Raw genomic sequence first — 17,717 nt, 5'->3', positions numbered from 1 at the left:
GGAAAAGGGGGCAGCGGAAGATGAGATGGTTAGATAGTATCACTGACTCAATGGACATGAATTTGAACAAACTCTGGGAGATAGTGAAATACAGAGGAGTCTGGCATGCTATAGTCTATGGGGTCACAGAGTCGAACTTGACTTAGGAACTGAACAACAACAGGCAGCATTCACTGCAGGATGGAAATAACAATACCATGTGTCTTCCTGAGGATGGAACCTTGTTGACATCATCCAAATACCCCCGCACAGTGTCTGGCACTTAGAAGATGTTCAGTAGGTAAGTATTGACCACATCAAGCTCCAAGAGTTTCTCATCAAACACTTTGCTTATATGTTTTTTCAGTTTTATTAGTGGTTTTGATAAAGTAAGGCTTTTTAATCACTGTCAGACACAGAGAGGCTGGACATTTCTACATTTGAGTTAGAGGATCAAGAAGAGACTATAAAAGTTTCTTGCATCCTTCACAAAAGCATCTAAAAAGGACTCCAGTTATCAAGGGAGAAAGGAAATCACTTCTCTTACGAGGAGTGCTCCAAGGCACTGGGGAACCTTGCATTCTTTACCGATGCACCTTCATTCTTTACCAATACATCTTCATAATTATCTTTTGTGGTGGCTTCTTTATCACTCCTGATTTCTTTAATCCCCATAGGACTGCCTGTCAGGTCCTTGGGCGGGTTATAATTATAAAGAAGCTTCAGTTTTTTTAAGTAGATGAAGTTAAACAGTCTTTGGAAGCTTTGTTTAATATTTGAAGTGGTCAATTTATATGCTATTTCCATAAAAATTTTGTTTGTTTTTTCTGCCAGCTCTCTGATCACAGGATCTTCATCCCTAATCACTCGGTCAATAGCTGTAACAGTAGACAGGCCATTAATTCAAAGCATTGCTTTCATAGTCTGAGAAGATCTCAGACTCAAAACAGTCTCACCACCTTTCACAGGAGCCCCGCTGCCCTAATGTTTGTTACTTAGACAAATAGCATCCAGGAAGTTTTTGTCTTCTGTCCTCACTGGACCTCATTATGTGCTGAGGGCATATTATGTGTTGAGCATTCTGCTAGACAGCATAAACATATATTCATGAATAGGCTCAATATTGCTCAGAATAATGAAAAAAGTAGAATCAGTCTAAATGTTCATCAGCAGGAAAGGGCTTAAAGTTATTAATGGAATATCATAAAGCCAAGTAGGACATACATGTTAACATGATGATGTAGACTCATGTTTCTTAGCATGAAAAGATGTTTATGACATGAGTAAGTGAAAAAATTATAAAACAGTTATGATAGTTTAAAAAATAAATACACAATAGTTTATATTTTTAAAAAATACCTGCAATTAAATATATACAAAAATGCAAATATCATTATATCCAGATGCTGAGCTTGTGGGAAGTTATTATTTTCTTTCTTAATAAAAAGAAATAGAGAAGGAAAAAACAGATAGATGTAGAAATGAGAGAAAAAGGAGAAGGAGCAGGAGGAGGAGGAAGAGAGCAAACAAAAATATCTGAGCAACATGGAGAGAGTGCTTTGCATTTAGCTGCTGCTGCTGCTAAGTCGCTTCAGTCGTGTCCGACTCTGTGCGACCCCATAGACGGCAGCCCACCAGGCTTCCCCGTCCCTGGGATTCTCCAGGCAGCAGGCAGTCAATAAATATGAGTGAATGAAAAATGAAAAAGGAAGAAAATGATGTGTCAGTGTAGGTTCATCAATTGTAACAAATATACCACTCTGCTGGGAGATGTTGGTAACAGGAGGAGGCTGTGCATGTGTGGGGGCAGGAGGTATACAGGAAATATCTAGTTTCTACTAATCTAAAATGTCTCTTCAATATAAAGTCTGCTACCAAAAGAAGGAAGGAAGGCAGCCACCTTATTTTCTGCTGCAACCTGTTTGAAATTCTGATCCTGAAGGGGAAATAGGCAGAGGCCGAGAGAGATCCAAACATTTTGATAGAATAAGTATTGAAAAGTGAAAGTGAAAATCACTCAGTCGTATCCCAGTCTTTGCAACCCTATAATCCATAACACAAATGTAACACAAATTACAACATATGAGTGATAGTCGCTCCGTCCTGTCCAACTCTTTGCAACCCTTGAACTGTCACCTGCCAGGCTCCTTTGTCCATGGAATTCTCCAGGCCAGAATACTGGAGTGGGTAGCCTTTCCCTTCTCCAGGGGATCTTCAAAACCCAGATTGAATCCAGGTCTCCCACATTGCAGGTGGATTCTTTACCATCTGAACTTCCAGGGAAGCCCAAGAATACTGGAGTGGGTAGCCTATCCCTTCTCCAGTGGATCTTTCCGATCCAGGAATAGAACTGGGGTCTCCTGCATTGCAGGTGGATTCTTTACCAAATGAGCTATCAGGGAAGCCCAAGTCACTCAGTCATGTCTGACTCTCTGACCCCATGGACTATACAGTTCATGGAATTCTCCAGGCCAGAATACTGGAGTGGGTAGCCTTTCCCTTCTCCAGGGGGTCTTCCCAAACCAGGGATCAAACCAGGGTCTCTTGTATTGCAGGTGGATTCTTTACCAACTGAGCTATCAGAGAAGCTCTTCTGATGCAAGTACATATTGCTATCTCCTAAAATGTAAATTCTCTAAGGGAAGGGACTTTGCTTTGTCTGCTGCTATACGTCCTGCTCTTAGAATAGTGCTGTCATATTGTAGATTCCAGATAAATATTTGTTGAATGGATTAATGAGTGATTGAATTCTTAACTCTCTGTAGTTACTAAGGATTCTAGGATGATAGCTAGGTCTTAGATAATGAGAGGGGTAGATGGAGAGATTGAAGCAGAGAAAGATAGAGGGAAAGAATAAAAAGTAAAAAAATATGCCCCTTATCCCAGTCCTTCTACTGATTTCCCCTTAACCACCTAACTACCTCTATAGCACTTTCCCATCCCTGGCATCACTATAGAGCTCAGATATAAATGGAATCACAAATAGGGAAGTTATTTAGACCTATATATAAAGATTTCATTATAATTTCAACACTTACCCTCAAGCATGACATCAATTTCATCTCTGAGCAGTAAATGGCCACCCAATTTTGCCAAGTACCCTATGCACAAATTAAAATTAAAGTTACCCCAAAATACATTATGAAAATACATTATCTGATAGTATCTACCTTCAGTGCTTTCTTCAAAGCAAAACATCTCTAGATTATTCTTGAATAATTAGTGATTTCAAATAATTAATAAATCTTTATTGAGATATATGTGTGTATATAAATGTGCACAAATCACATTTGTACACCTTAATATATGACCAGAGTGAATACTTCTAGCTACCACCTAGGCCTTAAGATAGAATATTACCATTATCCTAGGAGCCTCCTTTATGCCCTTCCCAATTTCCTCCTTCACCTTTCAGAATACATTCTTTTGCTCAACACTACATTGTGAGATTCATCCTGTTTTTAAACATAGCAATAGTTCATTCATTTCCATTGCTACATGACAGAGGTTAGCAGTGTTCTCTCGAAACAGAGCCATGCTTATTAGCTTATTTGCTTATGGATCATCTCCAGCTTTTCTCACCCTACAAACAGCAGAGTTGAGTGGTTGCCACAGAGCCTGGTATTCAAAGCCTAAAATATTTCCTATCTGGTTCATCACAGAAAGAGTTTTCTGAATGCTTTTTGTATGATATGCCATCTTATTAATGCATCACTTTTTAGCCATTGTGCTTATGATGGACAGTGTGTTGTTTTTAATTTGAGGCTATTATGAATAGTGATGTTATTGTGGGCATTATTGTACATGAACTTTGGTGTAGATTTATATGCATTACTGTTTGGTGTATAGCTAGGAGTGGACTTACTAGCTAATAAATATGCTTATGGTCACCTTTAATCATTACTGCAGAAGAGTTGCCAAGGTGATTGTTCCAATTTTCACTCCCACCAGCATTGTACAAACATTTCTACTGCTCTCCATCCTTTCTAACACTTGATAATTGTTAGTCAATCTTTCAGTCAATCTCATGGATTTGGTGGTATTATTATATTGGATATACAAATTAGATATATAATTTTATATATGTTGAATATATAATTAGATATATAATTTGGTGTATTAGATATACAGTTGTATATTTCTTTTGCAAAGCATCTGTAACTGTATGTCTCTTGCCTGTTTTTCTATTGAGTTGTTTTAAAATTATTTATTTTGGGGCATTTTAAATTCTGATTACTAGTCTTTTAAAAATATTACACCTATTACAAACATTTTCTCCTACCCCAGGGCAAAACTTTTCCATTTGTACTTTTCTTTTTGATAAGCAGAATTATTTATTTTTTGGCTGTGCTGGATCTTTGCTGCTGTGCAGGGGTTTTTCTCTAGTTATGGCTAGTGGGGGCAACTCGTGGTGGCTTCTCTTGTTTGGATCACAAGCTCTAGAGCACAGGGTCCACAGCTGTGGCACACTGGCTTAGTTGTCCTGAGGCATGTGGTATCTTTCCAGACCAGGGATCAAACCTGTGACCCTTGCACTGGCAGGTGGGATTCTTAACTGCTGGTCCACCAGAGAAGTCCTCTAATTTTATTGCAGTCCAATTTACAATTAGTGAATTTTGGGCTCCTGATAGGAAATTTTTGCTGTCTCAAGGTCATAAAGATATTCTCCCATATTTACTTTTGGAAACTTTATTGTTTTACCCTTTCGCATTTATGTATTTCAAATTCAACTGCAATTATATGGCATAAAATAGGGGTTGATTAATTACCTATGTAATTAATCTAGCACTATTAAGAGAGAAAAAAAAGTCCTCTCCTTATTGCTTTGTAGGATCATTTATATCAAAAATTATGTGAGGGTCAGTGTCTTAACTCCATTCTATCATTGTGCCATTTCTATATTACCTTAATATATGATGGGTCTTGATATCTGATAGTATAAATTCTTCAACTTTGTGGGTTTTTTTCAAATTTTCTTGGCTATTCTCAAACCCTTAAATTTTCATGTAAAAATTAGAATCAACTTCTCATATTTCATATACATACACACCCAAAACTCCTGGTGAAATTTTTTTTGGAGTTGTGTCAAATATACCGATCAAGTTGAGGAGAGCTGACCATGTTACAATAAAAAACTTGTCAGAATTTTCTAGTTTTGTTTTGTTTTCTGTGTGTGTGTATGTATGTTTATGATTCAGAATTGTACCTCTTTCCTTAGTTTTATTTTGGGATATTTGATAAATTTTGGTGTAATGTATTAGGCATTAAAAGATTAATTTTCTAGTATTTATTGTTAAGTGTGTAGAAACTCAGTTGATTTCTGTATATTGGTATTATATATAGAAAACTTGCTAAATTTAATTCCTATAGTTTTTATGAATTCTTTCCAATGTTCTAAATACTCAATTATTTATCTGCAAATTTTGGAAGTATTATTTTCTTTTTTTCCAAACTTACCCATTTTATTTCTTGTTTTTACCTTATTTTAGTTTTGAAAAATTCTTGGTCATTATCTCTCTAAATATTTAGTCTTATTTTTTTTCCACTATCCTTATGAAAGTGTATATTAGGCCTTTTAACCATATCTCATGTTCTTATGCTTTTTTCATATTTTCCATTTTTATCTTTTCAAGTTTTGATCTTGAGGCTAAATATTTTATTCTGACATTTCTATTTTTTCTCTTCCTAAATTTATTTATTTTAAATTGAAGGATAAGTACAATGTTGTGTTGGTTTATTCTGACATTTCTAATTCTCTTAATCTCATTTCAGTTCTTTCTAATCTGCTGCTAACTTCATTCATTGAGATCTGCATTCTATCTCATTGTGTAATCTTTTGAACATACTAATCATATTTATTTTAAAGTTCATATCTGATAAAGTTGAATAACCGCATGTACTAGATTCTGTTTCTACTGTTCTTCCTTGTAATTAAAAAAAATCTAAATGATTTTTTAAATTAAATATCAGTTATAGTGTATACAGATTTGTGTTGATACTGTTAGTCTCTGAGCATTTTATCTTCTCCCAGAGAGGATTTGTTTTTGCTTTTTTGGCAGGCAGTAGGGCTAGAAGTATATCTCCTTAATTAGACCATGGAGTTAGATATTCAAAGATTCGATAATTATAAGGGTTGGTATATTTTTAGTTTACTCTTACTCCTAGGGTAGAGACATCAGGGATCGAGTGGAAAACTTGGGTGTTTTTACCAGGATCCCTCCTCATTGTCAATCCACTCTAAGTTTTGTTCCACCAGTTCAGTGAAACAGCTAAAATTTCTTCATAGTTTATCAGCCTCCCACTACCCTTTTTGAATATAGAATTGGAAAATCCATAAAGGAAAATAACCCCCAAATATCAGGCCTACTTCTTTTAGTTTTTCTACTCTTCACTGCCTTATAAAAGCTCTTAAATGTTTTCAGATAGACTTAAAAAATATTTTTATTGATATTCTTATTATCTTCCTTTTACACATCATAAAAATTCATGTTATTATTGTTTAGCCACTAAGTCATGTCTGACTCTTTTGTGACCTCAATGGACTGTAGCCCCACGAGGCTCCTCTGTCCATGGAATTCTCCAGGCAAGAAGACTGGAGTGGGTTGCCAATTCCTTCTCCAGGGCATCTTCCCAACCCAGGGATCAAACCTGCATCTCCTGCATTGGCAGGCAGATTCTTTACCATTGAGCCCCCAGGGAAGCCTGAAAAAAATTCATAGGGATAAAGAAATTTGGTGAAGTTCACATGGCTAGTGGGTATTCATTCTGAGATTTCAATGGAAGCTTATATATTCTCACCAATATTTCACATTGCCCCTACCTCAGTTAAAATAGGGATCACAAAAATCACAGCAATACATTATTTTGATAATATGATTTACAGATAATAAAACTCGGGATATTCTCATTGACATGTGGAACATGGGCTTGAGAATTTAACACTGATGCTTAAAGACAAAGCCCTGTGTTGTGGAGGTATCCTTAACTGGCATACTTTTGCTTAATTTTGTAATCCAGTGTAATTCCTTTTAGAATTAGATTGAGGTTACAAATAAATGAATGAAAATTTCCTATGCCAGAGAATACTAATTTTCCCTATTGTCAAATTACTTCTTTATCTTTAGTTCTCTTACTAAAACTAAAGTGAGTTTTAGCTGGACACATGGTTGTTCAGCAGATGACTAGACTTTCAAGAGTTCTCTGCAGCTAGGTATGGTGACATGTCTATGTTCTGGGCAAATGATCATTTAGTAGGTTATATTCACTCTTTACAGAGATGGCTGTGTCCTCTTGATATATTTCCCTTCCCAGTTGACTGTTACATAGAAGTGATGGCAGGAGCTAGAGCAAACATCTTAGATCTGATGTAGGAAACTGTATGATGAGAATACAAGAGCAACAAAAGAACTGGCACTAGTCTACTTACACTAGGATTGGTAAATGGGAAAGAAAGCAGCTACTATCTTGTTTAAGCCATAATTAGGTTAACCCAGCGACACCTTTTACCCTTTATGTTTTTGCTTATTTCTTGGTGTAATACTGCTAATATTGTCTGTCTGCAATGCAGGAGACCCGGATTCGATTCCTGGGTTGGGAATATCCTCTGGAGAAGGAAATAGCAACTCACTCCAGTATTCTTGCCTGGAAAATCCCTTGGACAGAGGAGCCTGGTGGGCTACAGTCCATGGGGTCACAAAGAGTCAGACATGACTGAGCGACTAACACACACACAATACTGCTAAAATGCTGAAGTTAATCAGAAAAGACAAAGAAGGATAAAAACCACATGCTAAGAATGATAGCATTATAAATCCAATGATGCAATGAATATCTATATACACAAATCACTTCTCATATGTGAATATATCATAGGATAAATTCTTTTGGGGGGAGATTATTGTGTCAAAAGAATATGCATCTCACATTTGGATGGATATTGCCAAACTGTTCTTAGACATTGTAGCTATTTACACTAACCAGTAATGTGATTGTCTACTTCCTGTAACCTGGACAGAAATTTGTTGTTTTGTTCTTTGTCAGTTCGATGGATGGAAACACTTTATCAGTTCAGTTTGCATCACTTTTTGAATGAAGCTGTGAAAATTTTATGTATATGAACCAAATAAATTTTTTCCTGTATTTTGTCCATTTTTCTAGTGGGTTGTTTCTTTTCTTAGGGATTTGTAAAGATTCTTTGCTATGCCGTGTTTAGTTGCTCAGCTGTGTCCAACTCTTTGCGACCCCATGGACAGTAGCCTGCCAGGCTCCTCTGTCCATGGGGATTCTCCAGGCAAGAATACAGGAGTGGGGTGTTATGCCCTCCTTCAGGGGATCTTCTCAAACCAGGGATCGAACACAGGTCTTCCGAATTCAGGCAGATTCTTTACCATCTGAGTCACCAGGGAAGCTCAAGAATACTGGAATGGGTAGCTTACCCTTCTCCAGGGGATTTTCCTGACCCAGGGTCAAACCAAGGTCTCCTGCATTGCACGCAGATTCCTTACCAGCTGAGCTACCAGTAAGAACTTATTCATCTTTTATATATGATATGTGTTATAAACATGTTTTATTACAATTTGCCTTTTGATTTTGTTTACAGTGGTTTTTACTTGCAGAAATGTTTACTTCTGAATAGTGTGTCAATTTTTTCTTTACGACTTTTACTTTTACTTAGAATAATCTTACCTACCCCATGATTATAAAGCAAATTCTTCTACATTTTGTTTACTTTTATTTATTATTATGGTTTCAGTTTTAGTATCTGAGCCTTTGACCATCTGGAATTTATCTAATGTAAAAATTAAAAGAGGGATAAAGTGATCAAAAAAATTCCAGATGGCTCACCGGATGTTCCCAAACCATTTAAGGAATATTTCATATTTTCATCACTAGTACTTAAAAACAATGATTCACTTTAAAAAATTGTATGTTTTAGCAGTTATTTTTGGATTGTATTTTATTCCATTTTCCTATTTATTCCACATGATTATAATTACTGTTGTGTTAGTTGCTCAGTCATGCCTGACTCTTTGTGACACCATAGCCCACCAGGCTCCTCTATCCATGGAATTCTCCAGTCAAGAATACTGCAGTAGTAGTATTCTACCTTCTTCCAGGGGATCTTTCGGACTCCAGGATCGAACCCAGGTCTCCTGCATTGCAGGTGGATTCTTAACTGAGCCACCAGGAAGCCCCATTGTAGCTATAGTAATATCTGATAAGGCTAGTCCGCTTTCTTTTTTGGTTAGAACTTCCTGGATATTCCTGCATGGTAACTTTTCTACATCAATTTTAAAATTAGCATGTCAGTTTTGAAAAAAGTCCCAGTGGTATTTTAATCGGCATCTCATTCCTTGTACAAACTGATTTAGGAAACAATTAAAGGACAGAAATGGTATGGATCTAACAGAAGCAGAAGATATTAAGAAGGGAGAAGGCAATGGCAACCCACTCCAGTACTCTTGTAGAAGATATTAAGAAGAGGTGGCAAGAATACACAGAAGAACTGTACAAAAAAGATTTTCATGACCCAGATAATCATGATGGTGTGATCACTCATCTAGAGCCAGACATTCTGGAATGTGAAGTCAAGTGGGCCTTCAGAAACATCACTATGAACAAAACTAGTGGAGGTGATGAAATTCCAGTCGAGCTATTTGAAATCCTAAAAGATGATGCTGTGAAAGTGCTGCACTCTATATGCCAGCAAATTGGGAAAACTCAGCAGTGGCCACAGGACTGGAAAAAATCAGTTTTCATTCCAATCCCAAAGAAAGGCAATGCCAAAGAATGCTCAAACTACCGCACAATTGCATTCATCTCACACACTAGCAAAGTAATGCTCAAAATTCTCCAAGCCAGGCTTCAACAATACATAAACCGTGAACTTCCAGATGCTCAAGCTCGCTTGAGAAAAGGCAGAGGAACCAGAGATCAAATTGCCAACATCTGCTGGATCATCAAAAAAGCAAGAGAGTTCCAGAAGAACATCTATTTCTGCTTTATTTACTATGACAAAGCCTTTGACTGTGTGGACCAAAATAAACTGTGGAAAATTCTGAAAGAGATGGGAATACCAGACACCTGACCTGCCTCTTGAGAAACCTGTATGCAGGTCAAGAAGCAACAGTTAGAGCTGGACATGGAACAACAGACTGGTTCCAAATAGGAAAAGGAGTACGTCCAGGCTGTATATTGTCACCCTGCTTATTTGACTTATATGCAGAGTGAAGTGAAGTGAAGGTCGCTCAGTCGTGTCCGACTCTTTGCGACCCCATGGACTATAGAGTCCATGGAATTCTCCAGGCCAGAATACTGGAGTGGGTAGCCATTCCCTTCTCCAGGGGATCTTCCCATCCCAAGGATAGAACCCAGGTCTCCCACATTGCAGGCAAATTCTTTATCAGTTGAGCCACAAGGGAAACCCTAAATGCCGACTACATTATGGGAAACCTGGGCTGGAGGAAGCACAAGCTGGAATCAAGATTGCAGGGAGAAATATCAATAACCTCAGATATGCTCAACATTCAGAAAACTAAGATCATGCATCCAGTCCCATCACTTCATGGGAAATAGATGGGGAAACAGTGGCAGACTTTATTTTTTGGGGTTCCAAAATCACTGCAGATGGTGACTACAGCCATGAAATTAAAAGACGTTTACTCCTTGGAAGAAAAGTTATGACCAAAGTAGACAGCATATTCAAAAGCAGAGACATTACTTTGCCAACAAAGGTCCATCTAGTCAAAGCTATGGTTTTTCCAGTAGTCATGTATGGATGTGAGAGTTGGACTATAAAGAAAGCTGAGCACTGAAGAATTGATGTTTTTGAACTGTGGTGTTGGAGAAGACTCTTGAGAATCCCTTGGATTGCCAGGAGATTCAACCAATCCATCCTAAAGTAAATGGGTCCTGAATATTCATTGAAAGGGCTGATGTTGAAGCTGAAACTCCAATACTTTGGCCACCTGAAGTGAAGAGCTGACTCATTGGAAAAGACCCTGATGCAGGGAAAGATTGAAGGTGGGAGGAGAAGGGTTCCACAGAAGTTTAGATGCTTGGATGGCATCATCAACTCAATGGACATGAGTTTGAGTAAACTCCAGGAGTTTGTGATGGACAAGGAGGCCTGGTGTGCTGCAGTCCATGGGGTTGCAGAGTTGGACATGACTGAGTGACTGAACTGAACTGACACATTTAAAATTTGATTCTTTCCATAAAATGTCACTTATACTTTTCTATTTATTTTTTCTTTGTGTATTTCAGTAATGCTTGCAAGTCCTTCATGGAAATACTGCATACATTTTAAAGTTTCTTTTTAGATCTTCCTTCCTTCCATTAACATGATCTGATACACTTTGAACTGATTTTTGTATGGTTGTAAGGTAGGAATTTGTGTGTGTGTGTGTGTGTGTGCGCATTTCCATTGTCCTAGCACTTTTTATTTGACAGCCCATCATTTCTGATCTGATATACATTGTCAGTTCTAATATTTATATTAGGTGTTTTTGTATGTGTAGATCTGTTTCTAGGCTTTCTATACTGTTTCACAGGTCTCATCTTTCCTTGAGTGAGTAACAGATTGTCTACAATTTGTTACTTATATCTCACATGTTGGTCTTGAACGTCCACATACATCCAGAATCAACTTGTCAAGATCTATGGAATTATCTATTTTTTAAATTATAATTGTATTTAATTTACTGATTAATATTTCTCAATGGGGGCTCAGAGGGAATTCTAGATGGGATAAGTTGTGACTAGTACTGTTACAATTATTACTGAATATTAAGCATACTCCTGTAACATTAAATGCATTAATGGACATTAAATGCTATATGAACCTGAAGCAAGCAGACAAGGGAGCCTGGGGGATATAAAACACAGTTTTCAGAGGCATGGAGAAATGTAAAAAATAGTGAAAAATGGATTGGGAGCTGGAAGTCCTACTGTTTAGCAGATACTGTATGTTCTTCAGTTCAGTTCAGTCACTCAGTCGTGTCCAACTCTTTGCAACCCCATGGACTGCAGCATGCCAGGCCCCCCTGTCTATCAGCAAGTCCCAGAGTTTACTCAAACTTATGTCCATTGAGTTGGTGATGCCATCCGACCATCTCATCCTCTGTCGTCCCCTTCTCCTCCCACCTTCAATTTTTCCCATAATCAGGGTCTTTTCAAATGAGTCAGCTCTTCACATCAGGTGGCCAAAGTGTTGGAGTTTCAGCTTCAGCATTAGTTCTTCCAATGAATATTCAGGACTGATTTCCTTTAGGATGGACTGGTTGGATCTCTTTGTAGGCCAAGGGACTCTCAAGAGTATTCTCCAACACCACAGTTCAAAAGCATCAATTCTTCAGTGCTCAGCTTTCTTTATAGTCCAACTCTCACATCCATACATGACTACTGGAAAAACCATAGCTTTGACTAGATGGACCTTTGTTGGCAAAGTAATGTCTCTGCCTTTTAATATGCCGTCTAGGTTGGTCATAACTTTTCTTCCAAGGAGCAAGGGTCTTTTAATTTCATGGCTGCAGTCACCATCTGCATTGATTTTGGAGCCCCCAAAAATAAAGTCTGTCACTGTTTCCATTGTTTCCTCATCTACTTGCCATGAAGTGATGGGACCGGATGCCATGATCTTAGTTTTCTGAATGTTGACATTTAAGCCAACTTTTTCCCTCTCCTCTTTCACTTTCATCAAGAGGCTTTTCAGTTCTTCTTTGCCTCCTGTTGTAAGTGTGGTATCAATTGTATATCTGACGTTATTGATATTTCTCCTGGCAATCTTGATTCCAGCTTTTTATTCATACAGCCCCACATTTCTCATGATGTACTCTGCTGCTGCTGCTGCTAAGTCACTTCAGTCATATCCAACTCTGTGTGACCCCATAGACAGCAGCCCACCAGGCTCCCCCGTCCCTGGGATTCTCCAGGAAAGAACACTGGAGTGGGTTGCCATTTCCTTCTCCAATGCATGAAAGTGAAAAGTGAAAGTGAAGTCTGCTCAGTCGTGTCCAACTCCTAGGGACACCATGGACTGCAGCCCATCAGGCTTCTCTGTCCATAGGATTCTCTAGGCAAGAGTAGTGGAGTGGGGTACCATTGCCTTCTCGGGATGTACTCTGCCTATAAGTTAAATAAGCAGGGTGACAATACACAGCCTTGATGTACTTCTTTGCTGATTTGAACCAGTCTGTTGTTCCATGTCCAGTTCTAACTGTTGCTTCTTGACCTGCATACAGATTTCTCAGAAGGCAGGTCAGGTGGTCTTATATTCCCATCTCTTTAAGAAATTTCCACAGTTTGCTGTGATCCACACAGTCAAAGGCTTTGGCATAGTCACTAAAGCAGAAGCTGTTTTTCTGGAACTCTCTCGCTTTTTCGATGATCCAACCGATGTTGACAATTTGATCTTTGATTCCTCTGCCTTTTATAAATCCAGCTTGAACATCTGGATGTTCTTATGCAATAATTTATCCATTCCTTCTTTAGTTGGCTAATTCCATCCATCACTGCTTTCTTTTTTTTTTTAAATTTAATTTTATTTTTAAACTTTACATAATTGTATTAGTTTTGCCAAATATCTAAATGAATCCACCACAGGTATACATGTGTTCCCCATCCTGAACCCTCCTCCCTCCTCCCTCCCCATACCATCCCTCTGGGTCGTCCCAGTGCACTAGCCCCAAGCATCCAGTATCGTGCATAGAACCTGGACTGGCATCTCGTTTCATACATGATATTTTACATGTTTCAATGCCATTCTCCCAAATCTTCCCACCCTCTCCCTCTCCCACAGAGTCCATAAGACTGTTCTATACATCACTGTCTCTTTTGCTGTCTCGTACACAGGGTTATTGTTACCATCTTTCTAAATTCCATATATATGTGTTAGTATACTGTATTGGTGTTTTTCCTTCTTGCTTACTTCACTCTGTATAATAGGCTCCAGTTTAATCCACCTCATTAGAACTGGTTCAAATGTATTCTTTTTAATGGCTGAGTAATACTCCATTGTGTATATGTACCAAAGCTTTCTTATCCATTCATCTGCTGATGGACATCTAGGTTGCTTCCATGTCCTGGCTATTATAAACATTGGGGTACGTGTCTCTTTCCCTTCTGGTTTCCTCAGTGTGTATGCCCAGCAGTGGGATTGCTGGATCATAGGGCAGTTCTATTTCCAGTTTTTTAAGGAATCTCCACACTGTTCTCCATAGTGGCTGTACTAGTTTGCATTCCCACCAACAGTGTACGAGGGTTCCCTTTTCTCCACACCCTCTCCAGCATTTATTATTTGTAGACTTTTGGATCGCAGCCATTCTGACTGGTGTGAAATGGTACCTCATAGTGGTTTTGATTTGCATTTCTCTGATAATGAGTGATGTTGAGCATCTTTTCATGTGTTTGTTAGCCATCTGTATGTCTTCTTTGGAGAAATGCCTATTTAGTTCTTTGGCCCATTTTTTGATTGGGTCATTTATTTTTCTGGAGTTGAGCTGTAGGAGTTGCTTGTATATTTTTGAGATTAGTTGTTTGTCGGTTGCTTCATTTGCTATTATTTTCTCCCATTCTGAAGGCTGTCTTTTCACCTTGCTAATAGTTTCCTTTGATGTGCAGAAGCTTTTAAGTTTAATTAGGTCCCATTTGTTTATTTTTGCTTTTATTTCCAATATTCTGGGAGGTGGGTCATAGAGGATCCTGCTGTGATGTATGTCAGAGAGTGTTTTGCCTATGTTCTCCTTTAGGAGTTTTATAGTTTCTGGTCTTACGTTGAGATCTTTAATCCATTTTGAGTTTATTTTTGTGTATGGTGTTAGAAAGTGGTCTAGTTTCATTCTTTTACAAGTGGTTGACCAGATTTCCCAGCACCACTTGTTAAAGAGATTGTCTTTAATCCATTGTATATTCTTGCCTCCTTTGTCAAAGATAAGGTGTCCATATGTGCGTGGATTTATCTCTGGGCTTTCTACTTTGTTCCATTGATCTATATTTCTGTCTTTGTGCCAGTACCATACTGTCTTGATAACTGTGGCTTTGTAGTAGAGCCTGAAGTCAGGTAGGTTGATTCCTCCAGTTCCATTCTTCTTCCTCAGGATCACTTTGGCTATTCGAGGTTTTTTGTATTTCCATACAAATTGTGAAATTATTTGTTCTAGCTCTGTGAAGAATACTGTTGGTAGATTGATAGGGATTGCATTGAATCTATAAATTGCTTTGGGTAGTATACTCATTTTCACTATATTGATTCTTCCAATCCATGAACATGGTATATTTCTCCATCTATTAGTGTCCTCTTCGATTTCTTTCACCAGTATTTTATAGTTTTCTATATATAGGTCTTTAGTTTCTTTAGGTAGATATATTGCTAAGTATTTTATTCTTTCCATTGCAATGGTGAATGGAACTGTTTCCTTAATTTCTCTTTCTGTTTTCTCATTATTAGTGTATAGGAATGCAAGGGATTTCTGTGTGTTGATTTTATATCCTGCAACTTTACTATAGTCATTGATTATTTCTAGTAATTTTCTGGTGGAGTCTTTAGGGTTTTCTATGTAGAGGATCATGTCATCTGCAAATAGTGAGAGTTTTACTTCTTCTTTTCCAATTTGGATTCCTTTTATTTCTTTTTCTGCTCTGATTGCTGTGGCCAAAACTTCCAAAACTATGTTGAATAGTAATGGTGAAAGTGGGCACCCTTGTCTTGTTCCTGACTTTGGAGGAAATGCTTTCAATTTTTCACCATTGAGGATAATGTTTGCTGTGGGTTTGTCATATATAGCTTTTATTATGTTGAGGTATGTTCCTTCTATTCCTGCTTTCTGGAAAGTTTTTATCATAAATGGGTGTTGAATTTTCTCAAAGGCTTTCTCTGCATCTATTGAGATAATCATATGGTTTTTATTTTTCAATTTGTTAATGTGGTGTATTACATTGATTGATTTGCGGATATTGAAGAATCCTTGCATCCCTGGGATAAAGCCCACTTGGTCATGGTGTATGATCTTTTTAATGTGTTGTTGGATTCTGATTGCTAGAATTTTGTTAAGGATTTTTGCATCTATGTTCATCAGTGATATTGGCCTGTAGTTTTCTTTTTTTGTGGGATCTTTGTCAGGTTTTGGTATTAGGGTGATGGTGGCCTCATAGAATGAGTTTGGAAGTTTACCTTCCTCTGCAATTTTCTGGAAGAGTTTGAGCATGATAGGTGTTAGCTCTTCTCTAAATTTTTGGTAGAATTCAGCTGTGAAGCCGTCTGGACCTGGGCTTTTGTTTGCTGGAAGATTTTTGATTACAGTTTCAATTTCCGTGCTTGTGATGGGTCTGTTAAGATTTTCTATTTCTTCCTGGTCGAGTTTTGGAAAGTTGTACTTTTCTAAGAATTTGTCCATTTCTTCCATGTTGTCCATTTTATTGGCATATAATTGTTAATAGTAGTCCCTTACGATCCTTTGTATTTCTGTGTTGTCTGTTGTGATCTCTCCATTTTCATTTCTAATTTTATTGATTTGATTTTTCTCCCTTTGTTTCTTGATGAGTCTGGCTAATGGCTTGCCAATTTTACTTATCCTTTCAAAGAACCAGCTTTTGGTTTTGTTGATTTTTGCTATGGTCTCTTTTGTTTCTTTTGCATTTATTTCTGCTCTAATTTTTAAGATTTCTTTCCTTCTACTAACCCTGGGGTTCTTCATTTCTTCCTTTTCTAGTTGCTTTAGGTGTAGAGTTAGGTTATTTATTTGACTTTTTTCTTGTTTCTTGAGGTGTGCCTGTATTGCTATGAACTTTCCCCTTAGGACTGCTTTTACCATGTCCCACAGGTTTTGGGTTGTTGTGTTTTCATTTTCATTCATTTCTATGCAAATTTTGATTTCTTTTTTGATTTCTTCTGTGATTTGTTGGTTATTCAGCAGCATGTTGTTCAGCCTCCATATGTTGGAATTTTTAATAGTTTTTCTCCTGTAATTGAGATCTAATCTTACTGCATTGTGGTCAGAAAAGATGCTTGGAATGATTTCAATTTTTTGGAATTTACCAAGGCTAGATTTATGGCCCAGGATGTGATCTATCCTGGAGAAGGTTCCATGTGCGCTTGAGAAAAAGGTGAAATTCATTGTTTTGGGATGAAATGTCCTATAGATATCAATTAGGTCTAACTGGTCTATTGTATCATTTAAAGTTTGTGTTTCCTTGTTAATTTTCTGTTTAGTTGATCTATCCATAGATGTGAGTGGGGTATTAAAGTCTCCCACTATTATTGTGTTATTGTTAATTTCTCCTTTCATACTTGTTAGCATTTGTCTTACATACTGCGGTGCTCCCGTGTTGGGTGCATATATATTTATAATTGTTATATCTTCTTCTTGGATTGATCCTTTGATCATTGTGTAGTGACCATCTTTGTCTCTTTTCACAGCCTTTGTTTTAAAGTCTATTTTATCTGATATGAGTATTGCTACTCCTGCTTTCTTTTGGTCCCTATTTGCATGGAAAATCTTTTTCCAGCCCTTCACTTTCAGTCTGTATGTGTCCCCTGTTTTGAGGTGGGTCTCTTGTAGACAACATATGTAGGGGTCTTGTTTTTGTATCCATTCAGCCAGTCTTTGTCTTTTGGTTGGGGCATTCAACCCATTTATGTTTAAGGTAATTACTGATAAGTATGATCCTGTTGCCATTTACTTTATTGTTTTGGGTTCGAATTTATACACCGTTTTTGTGTTTCCTGTCTAGAGAATATCCTT

At 37.6% G+C, this 17,717-nt stretch overlaps 1 protein-coding gene across 2 annotated transcripts in view; it reads right to left on the bottom strand.

The window, feature by feature from the left end:
• Window positions 1-333: 333 nt before the first annotated feature.
• The window catches only part of MROH9 (maestro heat like repeat family member 9), a 105,080-nt gene continuing 87,696 nt past the window's right edge, over window positions 334-17,717 (bottom strand). Inside the window, exons 20-21 of one of the 2 annotated variants that reach the window (XM_070768138.1) lie at window positions 3,018-3,080; window positions 334-857 (exon numbers count right to left, since the gene is read on the bottom strand). In XM_070768138.1, coding sequence (XP_070624239.1) covers window positions 523-857; window positions 3,018-3,080 — 398 coding nt within the window. In that variant the 3' untranslated portion in view covers window positions 334-522. Of the gene's footprint in view, window positions 858-2,484; window positions 3,081-17,717 lie in introns of those variants that run through there. The other variant, XM_070768137.1, reaches the window with a different exon arrangement.

This window comes from Bos indicus, chromosome 16, assembly GCF_029378745.1.
Source record: "Bos indicus isolate NIAB-ARS_2022 breed Sahiwal x Tharparkar chromosome 16, NIAB-ARS_B.indTharparkar_mat_pri_1.0, whole genome shotgun sequence".
NCBI lineage: Eukaryota > Metazoa > Chordata > Mammalia > Artiodactyla > Bovidae > Bos > Bos indicus.
The sequence above is the reverse complement of the archived record's forward strand: the minus strand, read 5'-3'. Positions and strand labels throughout refer to the sequence as shown.